This window comes from Acanthisitta chloris, unplaced genomic scaffold, assembly GCF_000695815.1.
Source record: "Acanthisitta chloris isolate BGI_N310 unplaced genomic scaffold, ASM69581v1 scaffold38275, whole genome shotgun sequence".
Lineage (NCBI taxonomy): Eukaryota > Metazoa > Chordata > Aves > Passeriformes > Acanthisittidae > Acanthisitta > Acanthisitta chloris.
In genome coordinates, this window is record NW_008673920.1 from 8,554 (window position 1) to 23,884 (window position 15,331).

Here is a 15,331-nt window from a genome sequence, read left to right on the forward strand (position 1 = left end):
TTTTTTTCCCCTTCTATGAAGACATTCCTTTAATGGAAACATTAGATCGATCCAGAAGTTTTTCACCAATCAATGCGAGGACAAGTAAAATGACAGATGTTACTGTGTACTGGTGGTCAATTTGTGTTAGCTATGACTGAATGATTGTGGTAATGATTATTGTAATACCTGAGGCAATTGCTTCGTATTGAAACAGTAGCTTAAACTTGAGTTGGTATCTACAGTTAGTTTTCTCTGTAATGAAATTGTACAGTTAAACAGATTTTTGGTAACAGCAAAGGGGAAGACAATCAATACAAAGTCACTGGTTAAGTCCCCAGGCTCCCCAGGGGCCATGGGAGCTCCTCACAGGGTCTGTCAGGGCAGGTCCTGACAGCCAGTGCCCATCCCACCACCCCAGCCAGGAGCAGGGCAGCCAGGGGACCCTGGGGCAGCTCCAGTCCTAGGCATTGGACACCTCTGTTTGGCCAATATCCTGCCCAAACTACTTAACTCATATTTTGAAGTATATTACCTCCTTCTAAAAGCTGCATAACTAAGTGGCAAGAGCTCCAATATTATACCTCCGTCAAGTTGTCTGCCCTTGGGTTACCTGCAGTTAGTGCAACTCTTGTCCTTCAACAGTCATGTGTCAAGGTGTTTTGTCCAGTCTTTCCAAGATGCAAAACTAATGAGAATGATGGTATCACAATCTATTAATTGTCACTGGAATAAAGGTATTGAAATATCTGTGGTGTTTAGGAAAGATTGATACAGTATGGAACAACATGTAACAACCATCTGTTTTGACATATAATTTAAAATGACAGAAGATAATATGGATTGAAAATCATTTAAATGCCAAGGACTGTTAGAGAAATGATAAGAATTTTCTGTTGGAATAGCTCTAGGAGTCTGCTATAGGCTCTGAGGGTGAGGTTTTATTATGAACAGAAATCTTTATAATGTTACAAAGGAAAATAAATGCTGTCAGCAACAAACTTGTTGTGTGACACTTCCAGAGAGACACTGCAGAATAAATGCTGTTAATAATGGTAAGGCAAATATTTCTGTATGATGAAAAATCAGTCTAGGCACCAACAGTCAATAGCTTGAAAGGCTTTTGGGAAAATGCTGCTTTAAAACAAGTTCTGAAGAAAAGGCTATTTCAGATATGGAAAGAAACAGAAATTTGGATGGAATGTGCTCTGTAAGAATAAATCGTGTAACCCATCTAGTGCAAGAAGAACGAAATCGGGAAGAACTGATCAAGCAATTTCTTTTTAATATGATAAATCATTTTACAAACAACAGAAATGCAACTGATTATGTCCACCTGAATTTGATATCCTACCACTTTGAAAACTGCTAGTTAAAATTAAGAATTTACACAAAAGGTGTGGGACAGCTACGCCCTACACTAGCCCAGTGGCTAGACAAGCAATACCAGGTTTTGTTGAAAAGGGGAGAATTGGGATAGAAATTTTATAGCAAAGCAATAGTCATGGGAACAATGGGAACAATATTTAATGTTTTTGCTTGTGATCTTATCATTAAAAAATAGGCAATTGCTAATGTAGTTTGTTGACTGCATAACACTGAGGGGCATCCCCCTTGCAAAGAAGAATGAGAATATTATATAGGAGTAAGGCTTGGAGTAATAGAGGTGAAATTCAGGAGTACAAAGCATAAGGTCATCAGATGTAAGATGTCACTAGATTACCTCAGCTGGAAGTGACAGAGAACTAAAGAGATCTGAAGACATTAATCAGCCAGGATGACTCTAAGTTGTGGATATAACTTAGGTGTGAAAAAGGCTGATGCAATTCTAACTTATCATTGGGTTGGTTTTTTTTCCCCAGCATACAGAAATGTGTCAGTGTGAGGGTAATGGTGTCTAATGAAACTTCCTCTGGAGTACTGTGTATTGTTCAGGCCACCCATGGTGCAGAAAGATGACTTCAAGCAGGACCAGGTACAGGTGGGATTTGTTAACTTTATGAAAAAATTATTTTCCATCATTGCCTGTCAGCAGGCTGAAGGAAGGAGTGCAGAATGGTCTCTTCTAAGCATGCCTTGGCAGTGAGTAAGCTGGGACTAGAGGTGGAGCCATCCTGACCAGAGAGCTGTGCACCTGGAAGAGTCAGTGATCAGCACAGCAGGTAACCTGCACTGTGCTGTGCCAGGCTGTGCTGCAGGTACACTGTGGCCGTTGGTCTGTGTGGTGCCACATACATCCCTTGGCTGCAGGTTTGACTTCACCACTGAACTGCACCAAGGAGCCTGCAGGCAGCTCCCGCTCTATACCAGCAACTACACAACCCGTGTGTCCTTGCCTGCAACCAGCAGTGTGGCAAGGAGATCTCTTGTGGACAACCTTTCTGTTTGGCAGTAGAAATTGTGAACAGAGTTGTTTTCTTCTAAGAAAATCTTGTAATAGCTCAAATGACAGAGATGAGACTCTTCTCCCGACACGGTCTGCATGGTGTGCTGCATGTGGGTTGGAGTCTTGTTGGATGCTGCACTGCTTGGGGATCCCAGCACATAAGGGAATGTAAGATTATCTATACTATTTTCTTCTTACAGTGTTATCACTAATATGTTATGTTTTGACTAACACCTTACAGAGTCTGATTGCCTTTTTTAACTATAATATGCACGAGTGTTGGTTCATTTCATATCCTAATTTATTTCCCCCTACTTTTGCATAGTAAAACAAAATCTGAGAAATATCTTTTTCTGTTTAACATTTATTTTGATGGAAAGCAACAAAGGGAGGGATAGAATCATAGACTGGTAGTGCAGCGAAAGGCAATGTCCTTCTCTTTATCCAACCCAGCCTCCACATCAGTGAGGAGAAACTCTCATCAGGTAACTCTGTAATTTCTATCCATATCAAGGTCTTGCTCTTGGCCCTTCAGGCACGAGACCAGACACACCAGCTGCTGTAGGCTGCTCCCTAGTCTCTTCTGTTAGAAGTCTGACTCCCTGTGAAATATGTGAGCTGAGAGTGAAGCAGATAATAAACAGAAACAGAGATTGACTTTACCTGGAGATTAAGACCTTTTCATGGATGAAGGTAGGGAAACACAGACCTCCCCTGTCTTCAGTGGGCTATGAAGATGGTTAGTTAGGTTATAATGAAGAATAGGACATGTACCTAAAGTGATTTTTTTTTTTCACCTGGAGAGAAATGTATTTTTTTGGGAATTGATTCAGAAAATTGGACCCAAGTTTGAAAATTTCAGAAGACAACATACATGCTCAAAACCTCTGTTCTCCAAAAAGTGCTTTGCTAGTTTTATTTAAGACTCTACTCAAGTGAAAGAGATGGACTGGGATGCTGTGGAATTTGACTTAATGCCCACAGCTATGGAATGCTGTAGCTCTCAAAACTTCAGTAGACAGTCTAGAAAGCTATTTTTTTTCTGCTGTGCCAGGCTCTAAATTAATATTCCAGCTTTCTCATTCAGAAAAGCAAACTGGCCTCTGGCACTATGTAATTCTTATTAGGAGAAGACAGAACTACCATTTCCTACGGGTCTCTTTCCCAAGACCATTGTGACTAAATAAGTGTGGATACACAGTGCTACAGGGATTCTGAGATTTGCAGAGCTCCAAGTGGTTCAAAACATGTACTTTGATATTAAAATAGGAGTTAAGTGGTTTGAAATTAGCTGTGGATATTATATCATATTAAAGATAGATAAAAGTATGCAAATTAAAGTGCCAAAATAATAAAAGATTACAAAAGATTTTACTGTCCCATTCTATCTCCATTTTATTTACAGAATAAACAGAGGCAGCACAGATTTTGAAAATGGCTTGGTAGTGCCATTATACCCAGAAAAACACTGAAAATGTTGTTTAGATTTTTATCCTCCACCTGTGAGCTATAGATTGTATTGCAATGAGAGCAGAGAAACAAGATGTTTAATTGTTTTCATTTCTCCACATCTTTCTGAATTCTTAAAAAGCAATTTGCATGTCATTAAGACTTCTAAGATAACAGTGCAAATGGCTTATGGTGAAGGACTGGATCGGGATTCTCTACTAAAATCCAGTAGTCCATCCACTGAGGCCTTTATATTCTCTAATTAAAAATATACTTTATAGCCCAGAACCTATAGCTCGGTGGCACTGCCATTGGCACAGTATTCTGGGGGAAGAAAAGCTTATATTAGGGTTCCATTTTTCATTCTGCTTGTTGCAGGTTTGGCCAGTTTCCTGAGTCACAGTACAGTTTATATGACTGTACAATTTATTGCTGGCCATGCTTTCTGTTCTCGGGAGTGAAGACTGAAAACCCATACATTTAATGTAGCTGCTCAGCTCCCGGTGTGGGAGATGAAGAGGCTTGTGAACTCACTCCATGGTGTAGCATCAGGCAGGAGGTGGTGGCTCCCCAGAGAATAAGTAGCTAGTGGGGACAATGAAGAGATTTCACACAGAATCAAGGCAGTGAGGTGAAGAAGATACTGATGAACACTTGTAGAGAAAAGCCTGAGACCCGCTAGCCTCGTCCAGTCCTTCTTCTGGGGGTTACGTCCATGAGGGGGTTGGCCTCAGCAGTGGAGGAGGACATGGAAAATTCTCAGTTGAGCTGCATAGCAAGTGTGGTGGAAAGTGGCCATAGCAGAACTGAGGAGGTTAATATTTCTGTCAATGCCATTGCACAAAATAAAGTGGACTAATCACTTGTATTGAAAGTTAAATGTACAGGACAGAGCAAAATTTGTATTTATAATGAAGCCACAGTGCATTCCACCTATTAGATCTTGGGTGACAGAAATTGTCCTGATTCAGCCACACTGATTGCACATTTCTGTGTCAAAATGCTGTGACTAAAATAAAAGAATACATGCTCATTTATTTATTCCTAGAGGTAATACTGTTTAATTTAGAAACAAGAAGTTGGATCTTAGAGCTGTATTGTTTATATCTACTTAAGTGCCTCATGAGATCCTGTTCTTAATTTAGTATTGTATCTTAATGAAGATGATAAAAATATAACACTTTGTCAACAGAACAAGGAAAATACATTTTTATTGAATTGTAACACATTGCATGGCTTTATAGACTTTTGCTAGATTGTCTGTCATTAAGCTGAAATATCTAGATTACATGTGCTGTGGCTTGGCATTAAGAAAAAAGGAACTCATAAAATATTCATATTCTTATACCATGGTAAAGGTCAATACAAAGATTGGTCTTTCCTAGTTTCCAGTTCATGAAACAATATTTTTTTTCTTCTCCTAAATCTGAAAAAATCCTAGAAATAATTTTGAATTGTACTGCTGATTTTATACAGAGTTTAGTGAAGATACTTTAAAGGCAGAACTCTCAGTTTGAAGCTGCTGTCATCATGTCTTTGCACAGAGATAGTACAGGGTATCGGTATCTGTCTCTGTCTCTCTCCCTCTTCGATGCTATATTTATAGCATCCCCCTGGCCATAAAAGGTCTGGACTGGGGCTCTGACATTCCACTGACTGCAAGCATTATTTTTGTTCTGGACCTTGAAGTCCAGTCCTTTCCCCTCGTCCTGACTACCTCTTTCTTTGCTGGCTTCATTGTTGCTGTATTTTTGTGCTATTCATCCACTTGAGAGCTATTCCATTTGCTGCCATTCATTTGTGTCCTGGTAAGTGTTCCTTTATGCCAGAAGGTTTTATGTGTTCAATTATTTTTAATCTGCATCTGTAATGCTGAGTTGATAGTAGGTCCCTTTATTCTTCTCAACTCAGCAGATATTTGAGGGACTTGTGGACATGAACTGACGACACCTGAGGGTTCAAGCTGTGAAGCAAAGCAAAGTAGGGCAAGGGCTTTTTTATTATCACTCAGCTACCCTTGCATATTGTCTCAGTACTCTCAAATGAAGCATGGGTTACTGAGACACAGGAGGAATTTTAATGTAATGTTCTTTGGACTTAGAGTATGTGTAAATAAACTATACATTTTCTAGTTGCTTAGGATGTCTCGTGATTCGTAAAGTCATTGACTGAGGTGAAGGAAATGTTATATTTTTTTTTCCCTACTTGCAAAGTTTCTTTTTTTTTAACCTATTTCACTATTTTCTCTGATTGATGGAGCAGATCTTTAAAGAATTACACAGACTGATAAACAGCAAAGTCACTTCTTTTAATGTGTAGCTACAGCTTATGGACAAGCACAGAACTGTCTCACTGCTCAGCAGCATTTTTAAAAATTCAGTTCAGCAGTTACTAAGATATAACTCCAAAATCTGCATATTCATCTAACTATGGCCAATAATATTTTTAGATTGAGCTTTACAGTTATGAAATGCTGCACAGATCTTGAGAGGGAATGTTGCCCTCACACTGAAGGAAGCTTGTTAGTGCACACAGAGTAAGTGGGTGCAGGTAGCATGGATTTTATAAAACTTAAGAGATGAGAGTCAATCCGGTAGTCAGACAGTGCTTCAAATAGGAGCAAAATCTTTACAGGGTTCAGAGTTTTTTGCCATCTCCAATAGTGTCAGACTACTATATCTGATCAGACTAGTGTAACTAATTTACCCTAACTTGTGAGTAATCCTTGATGTTTCAGAGGAAATATAAAACATACTCAGAGTGTGATAAAATACCCATAAAAGGAGTTTCCTCTTATATGATGTGATTCAGTGTGAGTCAGTCATGTGAATCTTTGATTTGAACCAGCAGAGCTGACTTTGTGCTCAGCTCCTGCCTTACTGCCTTAAATCTTACCCCTGTTATAGACTACTACTCTTAATCCTGAGGATGATAAGGTCCAGACGTTATCTGTTTGAAATACAAAGGTTTCCTTTGTACATTTTAGCTTGTTCTTTTGCTCTGATAAGATGTAAATGAAATGCCTCATTTAACTTCTTAATGGGCAACACATGCAGTGCTTTATACTTTTGGATCACCTTCCTTGCTTTGAAGCCTGAAAGGCTGTGGGAATCCCTGCAAAACAGGACTGAATGGATGTTAGCATTGTGGCTATTGTATCCATGATGAAGCCAGCCAACACTGAAAACAAAGCTGGTGAAGACAAAGAGAGACAACTGTAGTACTCTACAGAAGGAAAACAGGATGTTCTCATGTTCCTTCCCTTACAGTGTGCAAGACAATACTAATCTGTACGCCTTAACATTACTCAGCAGCGATCGCAGTGACTTAAAAGTCTAAACCTAGATCTGCAGAACTGGGAGAGAAAGCAATGAAGAAAAATGAAGAAAAAAAAATCTTTTGACTCCAGGAAATTAAGAGAAACTACATACTACTGGTAGCTAACAAAGTGAAATAAATAACAACACAAAATATTGACAGGTATTAGAAACAAGGATATTAGACAGAATAATTGCATTATTTTAGATTGATATGAAAAAATAGCCAGCATGAGGAATAAAGGAACTAAAAAAGAACATCAGTTTTTGCCATAGAGAACAATGAGTTGATACTTTCCCATTTCTCCCCCTTCCTCAAATAAAAATAAAGTAATTGCATAAATTGATCCCCTTGAAGTCACAGTTTTACTGTGGCCAGGATATCAGCAATTTCTTTTACATAAAGACTTCTGAATGAGTTTCTTACTTGTTGGCTTTCTGTAAACAATCAATCTATTCTGTTATCATACAAAGAACATCTCCCTTGAGAGACCCCTGAAATACAAGAAAGTTTTCCTCTTTGTTTTTGCTTGGTTTGTTTTTTTTTTCTTTTTCATAATTTGCCTTGGTTAGGGTGAGTACCCAAGCAGTTGCCAAAGAGAATAGTTTGCAATTTGTTAACTTGCTATGGGAACCAAATACTAAAGGTGAATTCAAGGACCAAAATTGAGGAAACATAAAGACCAGGGAAAAATATTTTGATTTTCATGAAAACATGATTACTCTCCAGTTCTATAAATGTATGTTATGGCAAAACATTAGATAATTGTTCACTAACATGAGCAAAACAAGAAGTAGAACAAGTCTCCTATTACTGTGATTGACATTAAAAAAAGACCCAAATAACAAACATTTCTCACCTTTACTTTTGGATCTTCTTTAAAACCTTCTAAATATTTCCTCACTGTAGCTCATTTCTACTAATAATCAGGTTTGTCCTTTTCATGGACAGTACTAGCCCTATTATAAGCCTAATAACCAGTGAGAAGAGAAAGAAAGGTTATCATATGGATTAGTAAAGGCAAGCTTGCATGTCAAGGAACAAAAAGCCAGTTTTAACAACAGCAAAATAAACAATAGCAAACTAAAGACTGAATTGCCAGTTTAAAAACCAGAAAAACAAGGGAAATCCTTTCTTCACCCAACTCTCATCCCATTTTGTGAGAGGAACTACCTCTCACCTGATCAAATTTCCTACTACGAGCAACTGCAAGACAATCTACTGATGACTGTGCGAAGTAAAACTCAGATGGACCTATTGTCTGGTGGAAGTTTCTTGACAATCTGGAACATGACATTCTAGGTTAAAGAAAAGGGTCAGTTGGATTGAGGAGCATAATATTATTTTAACTTTTGCATACATACTGTATCCCTGATTTAACTGCAAAAGTATGAAAAGCCATTTTAAACTGAACCTTGGTATGACTTACAAAATAATCAATGCAATACATGTTTACAGAAAAACTGACATTCTTCTCAATCTTACTATTTTAATTCACTGATAAAATATTAAATAGAATATTAAGTTCAATCTGAAAACTGGATTACAAAAATGTATTAAATGTTCATATATTTTTATTTCAGCTTATATAAGCTTGTTGGAACTGCTTGGCCTTTTAAAATAATTTATTCCTTTATTATCTCTTTTGTAATCGAACAAAATAATTTACAATATCTCTAATGAAGCTAGGCACATGAAGTTTCATTAGTTTGCAGTAATGAACGGAGTTGAGCACATAAAACTTGAATAACTTGCAGTAACAGGGAGGCCAGCTACAAACCAACAGACACAGTAGTGCAGTGGTTTCTGGTCATAATGAATGACATATGAGCATCTTGAAACTTAAATACTAACCTGAAAGTATAAATCACATGATAAAAAGATGACCCTAAATTCATTGCATTTTATTTTTGAAGTTTGAAGTTCTGTGTTAGTTTGAATGAAGTTGTGTATTATTTGTATGCTAACTCAGAAGTTTCCTTGACAATAGTCCTTATGTTTGATCTGTTCTTTTTCAGACACCTTCCTGTTTGTTTACATTGAGAAACGTGCAGTGAAAAACAAAACTAGAAGGCAACCATGATGTCCTTACCTTTCTACCAAAGAAACCATGAGCACTATGACCGTAGCTACCGCCATAAAGCACTGACGTCCACTGTAAGCCAGTACCAAAAGGAAACAAAGAGCAAATCTGCCCTTTATGCTCAAGGATCTACAGCTTATGCTAGGGGCTCTGCAGCCTATCGCCATGCATCTGCAGCAGCCTTCAGCCTCGACTCTTCTGCAGCTTATAGTCATAGCTCTTCAGCCTATGACCTTGAGTCGGCAGCCTACAGCTATGGATCCACAGCCTACGATCACTCTGCTGCACAAAGTAAAAGATCCACTGCCTACAGTCTTGACTCTGAATCCCTCAGCAGAAGCTCAGCTGCCTACAGACATGGATCTGAATCCATCAATAAGCTGGCTGAAGCCTACAGGCTGGGATCTGAAGCCTACAGTTTTGGGTAAGTAAATCCATCTTTGAAACAGTATTCCAGTACAAAATTGTCCAACTACCTCCCATTGAAATCAATGGCCAAAGTCTCCTCCTCTTCCAAATAAATTGTTTCTGTAACTTGATGTTAATGTATTTTCATGGTCTGGTGTTTTCCTTTGGCTTTGGCAATGGGAATGACTGTGGTCAGCTTAGTTTGTTGGACTAATTGGTACATGATTGTTGGACTGGCATAAGAAGAGCACTGGCAATGCTGATGTGGCTGAATGATGACATTCACACTCTAAACCGATTAGGCATGAGCCACCTCTTCTTCTGAGTTATTTAGCCATATTAGTACAAATGAATTTAATATGAGGAGTCTAGATACCTCTTGGGTTGAGGCTGGCTCTTACCTAGCCATATTGGAGCAGTAAAAGAACTCAAAGCTGTTCATGCAAGTTTGAGCTGATGTGTCTGTGTACCATTACCTTCTCTGGCCTAATGGTTTCACTTTTATGCTGAGTGATTCAAGAAATTGAAATTTTCATACCTTTTATTGATTGATGCATGCTATTTCCAAAGCAGGAATACCCTGAGTGTCCATCTTGCATGAGAAGAGCAGCTATGCTTAGCTGCCATGTTTTTGGGTTTTTTTGTTTATTTAAGATAATAAATATTGCTCAAGTAATTACATTAGCAGAATATTTTAGATATCATAGCCTCATATTATTTGTATGTATGCATCTCAGAGATTTACAGAAATTAAGGGAGTATTAAAGTAAGATTAGAGCAGCTGTTAGCAATAAGAAAATGATCAACAAATTATAGCCCAATATATCTGCTTCCTGTTAGAGTAATATAAAATTTAGAGCATTATTAGCAGAACTGATCAAGACTTGTTCACCAGAAAATTAGAATTTTGAAAACTGAATATTCTCCAAGGATTGCAGATAAAGTTGGAATTTTGGCCAAAACCACTGAGGGAAAGACCACCTGCACCACAGTAAACAAAACTTTGTGATTGCAGCCCTCACTTGGCTTTCAGAAAGTTCAGGGTCAAATCTCTGTTTGCCAGGGTCTGTTCATGTATTTGAACCTCAGGCTGTTGCAGACCAGATGAATGACTTTACTTGACTCCTTACCACAAGAAGGACATTGAGGTGCTGGAGTGTGTCCAAAGAAGGGCAACAAAGCTGGTGAAGAGTCTGGAGCACAAGTCTGATGAGGAGCAGCTGACGGAGCTGGGGATGTTTAGCATGGAGAAAAGGAGGCTACGCTCAGGACTTATCACTCTCTACAATTACCTGAAAGGAGATTGTAATAGATGGGGATCAGTCTCTTGTCCCAGGTAACATGAGACAGGACAAGAGGAAATGGCCTCAAGTTGCATCAGAGGAGGTTTAGACAGAATATTAGGAAATATTTCTTCACTGGAAGAGGGGCGAGGCATTGAAATAAGATGCCCAGGGAAGTGGCAGAATCACCATCTTTGGAAGTCTTCAAAAGGCCTGTGGATATGACACTTTGGGACATAGTTTAGTGCTGGACTTGGCAGTGCTGGGTTATTGGTTGGATTTGATGATCTTAGAGGTCTTTTACAACCTTAATGAATCTATGATTCTATAGTTATCTGTCTTGGGCTAGGTAATATCCAGTCTTTGCTTTGAAACACTTTCATTTGTGCAGATAATTAATCACTGAGGGAGCAGTGAGAACCTCATAATCTGCTGGTGAAGGCAAGCAAAATGGAGGTGCTGAGACTGAGGGTTATGTTCCTGAAAGAGTGGGATAGAGGAAGACATTCCAGATTTCTGCAGTGATGCAGCTGTGCCTGCATGCTGCTACTGACCCTAACCCAAAGCCTCCTTCTTATGGAAAACGTTCTCATAAAAAATGGGAACATTACTTGAAGTTGTAAAAAATTGTCGTGGAAAAAATCTGAGTATCAAGCATTTCAGTTTGTGATGAGTTACTTCTGAAACCTATATATTCTCACCAAGAGAGCTCTAATGTCGGCAAACTAATAATAACAGAAGTAAAATTGCTTAATTGGGAGAGAAATTAAAAAATTTCCTGGTTTCCTGAGGTTTTGGTTGAGACAATAGTCTTTCTTTTAAAATAGTATAGTTGCATATATAGTATTCTCTAGTACAAGACTTGCCAATAGAATGATATACTATCCTGGTAATCAGAGATAAGAATGTCTCAGCTGGAACTTCTTTTTTTCTGTGGTCCTACCATTGTGTTGGATGTTTGAAAAACTCAGTGCTTCTATGTAAAATGATGACTCTGGAGATTAGACACATGCGATTCAAATCACTCTTGCACAAAACTTAACACATGAGACAACATGTTTCTGAATGAAAATCTCAATATTTAAGATGGGTTTATGGTTAATATGGCCTCTATGTTGGTATTTATTTCATTTTTGCAGGCCATTTTTCTGCAGTTTGCAAGAGGTGAAGTGGAACAAATAATGTGTCTCTACAGTGAAATGTAGTGCCAATTACATTTGAAAGAATTACATTTCTTTCCAAGTTTGCACAGTCTTCCCCAGATAGCCCAAAACACTTCAAGGGGTAATGTGGAGGCAAAAAGGGTTACCAAAATAAATTGGGCAAAAACTTTCATTATTTGTTTTCATCCATATGAAAAGAATGATGTAGCAAAAAAAAAAAAAAGAGGAAAATGAATCTTCGAATTCTTTCAAATTTCAAAAAGTAGAAAGGGCCTTGAATTGAAATGCTGTGTCTAAATGACTTAAAGTGGTGTTTGTTTGAAACTAGAATAGACACACAAATCCAAATCCAGGTAAAAGTTTTCAGCTAACAGTTGTTATTGTTAATAGTTGCATATCACTGGATATTGACATCAAATATACATTTATGTATAATGGATTTAATTTTGCAGATAAACACCATTAAGGCAAACAGGAAAATTCAAGCACTAAGCTTTTATTCATGTCACTTCTTAATTTTAAAATATCTTCTCCTAAGCTTCACTATTCTTGCAAAATTGAAGTCTCATCCTTTTCTGCAGTCACCCTACAGAAGAGTGTTCATGAAGCAACAGCAGTGCTATGTGAGGAATTTATCACAGGGAAAATAGTGGAGAAGGACTAGGGACTAGGTAACCTGCAAGACCTTGATGTGGATCCAATCCTATGGTGTTGAAGCCTCACTCGGGTGGAAAACATGCCCAGAGCATGGACATAGCTTGAAGGAGCCACAGCTTGTTTTTTCATGAGGGCAAAAAAACCTCAGTGTGCAATTGGACTGTCCCTTCCCCACATTGCAAGTCTTCTTCACACTATGACAGCTTGAAGAAGTAAAAGGAAAGAAATTAAAACTGGCAAAACCAAGAGCGAGTATGGAAGCTTGCAGCTTTGCTGGTTACAGTTTGCCAAAGGTGCAAAACCCTGGACTCCTATAAGAAGGCATGTCTCACTGTGGAAAGGTTGCTCCTCCACATCCAGCCCTCTCCACCAGCTTGTGGGGCTGTCTCTAGCCATATGCTGCTCCTCTCAGCAGAGGCAAGAGAAGCAGGATGTGCTGCTTCCCCTGAGGCATGGGGAGGGTATATGCAGGTGAGGGGTAGCAGCTCTCTCTCACAAGCTGATGTTGTGGCCATCTATCCTCTTTCCTAGCCCATCCTCAGGGGCTGCTTGTGTGGGCAGGTTGGCTGCTGTGGGAAAACCTTCCTCCCCACGAGCGCTCTGTCCTCCATGTGCTTCTTAGAAGCTCTGAGTCAGGTCTGCCAAAGCTGCTTATAGCACTACAGGCCTGTCAAATCCAGCAGGACTGCTGGATTAAACTCATTTGCCCCTTTTTTTTTTTGGAAGCTCAGTCATTTGCCTTTGCTCAAAGTTTTACTGCTCTTCCATGTGTTATTTTCCTGTCTAGCAGCATCAGATAATCCCATTATGTCACAGACAGATTATCAGCCACCAAAAGGGCCAGGCACCTGCTTAGAGGGAAAATAGAAATTAGTGGCGTGGTTTGGACATTTGCATGTAGTTTGCAGTTCAAGCAAAACAGCAAAGAAGACATGGCATAATTCAGGTAAACCAAGCAAAGAGAAGAGAGATGCCTTACTAACTTGCAATTAATTAGACTGCCAGACAGCAAGAGTGAATGCTCTTCTGAGCAATATTGTAACTGGAATCAGGCCAGAATTGAGTAAATAATACACTTTCAGAAACATGAGAAGACCATGATCTTGGCACTGCTCATCCTCTGGTTTATTATAGGTGAGGGTTAAGAAGGTGGTTTCCAGACGTCATAGCCAAGTGTGGAAATTGTTTAAATGAGACCTGTTATGTGGAAACAATTCCCCTTCAAATAAAATTGTTGTGGAAGCTGTGTTAAGGAACAGTGTGATTACTGCCAGCAGTATTGCCTGGGCTTGTGACAAGCCCATCAGCAACTTAAAATGTATGCAGTCACGGGAGAGCACCTCTCATATTTGGAGATTGACTATGAAGAGTTCTTTTCTGAAAATATTTTTTTTCCTTTCCTGTAATTGAGTTTGCCAATCCACTATCTCCTCTTCATGGTGAGTAAATTTAAACACTGCCTATTAGAAAAGAAGCTTCTGCTAGAAAGAGAGCCTGGAAAATGCCTCTTGGCTATTGAGCCTTTTCTGGCAGGTACAGCTGGTGCAGCCATCATGTATATCACCACCCATTTCTGCTGTCAGAATAAAATGAGAGAGAGATGTAACAAAAGCATGCTAAGGACAAGATACATGATTTTGTAGAGGTGTAAAAGAGCTTACAGGTGCTTTTTCATGCAGGAGTGAAATAACTAAGGAGTAAGGTGTCATGGTCCACTCGCAGAACATATTTCTATATCCACTGGGTGCAGACTCTCCTAGTACAGGGGAAACGTGTCCCTTCAGGCACAGAAACAAGGGCAGTGCCAACATATTCTCTGTCTGAGAATAAGACATCAAAGCAAAACGTCTGTTCGGGAGTTTCAGAGGCTCCACGCAGTGTTCTTGTCTTCAGTTCCTCTGTTGGGCTAGAGGGAAAAGCTAATAGCATCTGTTTTTTTACATCTCTACAGGACAATGCCTGTGCTTTCAGCATTTACAACTCAGTGACTCTACTGAGAAACTAGAAAAGTGCTGGCATTGATATTTTGACCTGCTGCAAAACACCAGGAAATGAGGACAGTAGGCTTGGGTCACCAACCTTGATAAGGCAGTACAGATAGTATCTGACCTGGAAAAAAATACACATATGCTAGCTGGGCATATCAAATGAGGCTGAAAGATGTTAAAAGGTCATGGTACTGTTCCTCCCTGTGAAACTAGAGAGCACTGACACCCTGCTCCTTCTCCTCTGGGGAGATTCTGTTCCACATATCAGGTAAAAGGTTGGAACATTTTAAAATCAAGGGCAAGGTTTTAGAATCTGGTTCAAGAAAGCAGAGTCCTCCTTTGGGCCACCTAAATAATGGTCATAGGCAGGGCTTGGTTTTTGAGTTGCACAGGAAGAAATAGGAAAACAGGGAAATAAACCTCATGATAGAATAATGTTCGATTTGTTTTCCCATGCAAAGAGCTCCATTTGAATATGCATTTCTACTAGCCTCCATATAGCTCTGCCTGAACAGAAGCAAGTGACAGGATTTGGAAAGGAGAAACATTTTCTGCTGCTTCAACTTTATATATCTCAGCTCTCGGATTATGCACTGCAATTCTAAAAAAGGTTTTGG

General features: G+C 39.1%; 1 protein-coding gene across 1 annotated transcript in view; it reads left to right on the forward strand.

Moving 5' to 3' along the window:
- The first annotated feature begins 9,214 nt into the window (after positions 1–9,214).
- The window catches only part of MYOM1 (myomesin 1), a 71,848-nt gene continuing 65,731 nt past the window's right edge, over positions 9,215–15,331 (forward strand). The window contains exon 1 of the mRNA XM_009075122.1: positions 9,215–9,504. Within this exon, the coding sequence (XP_009073370.1) occupies positions 9,215–9,504 (290 nt within the window). The remainder of the gene's footprint in view (positions 9,505–15,331) is intronic.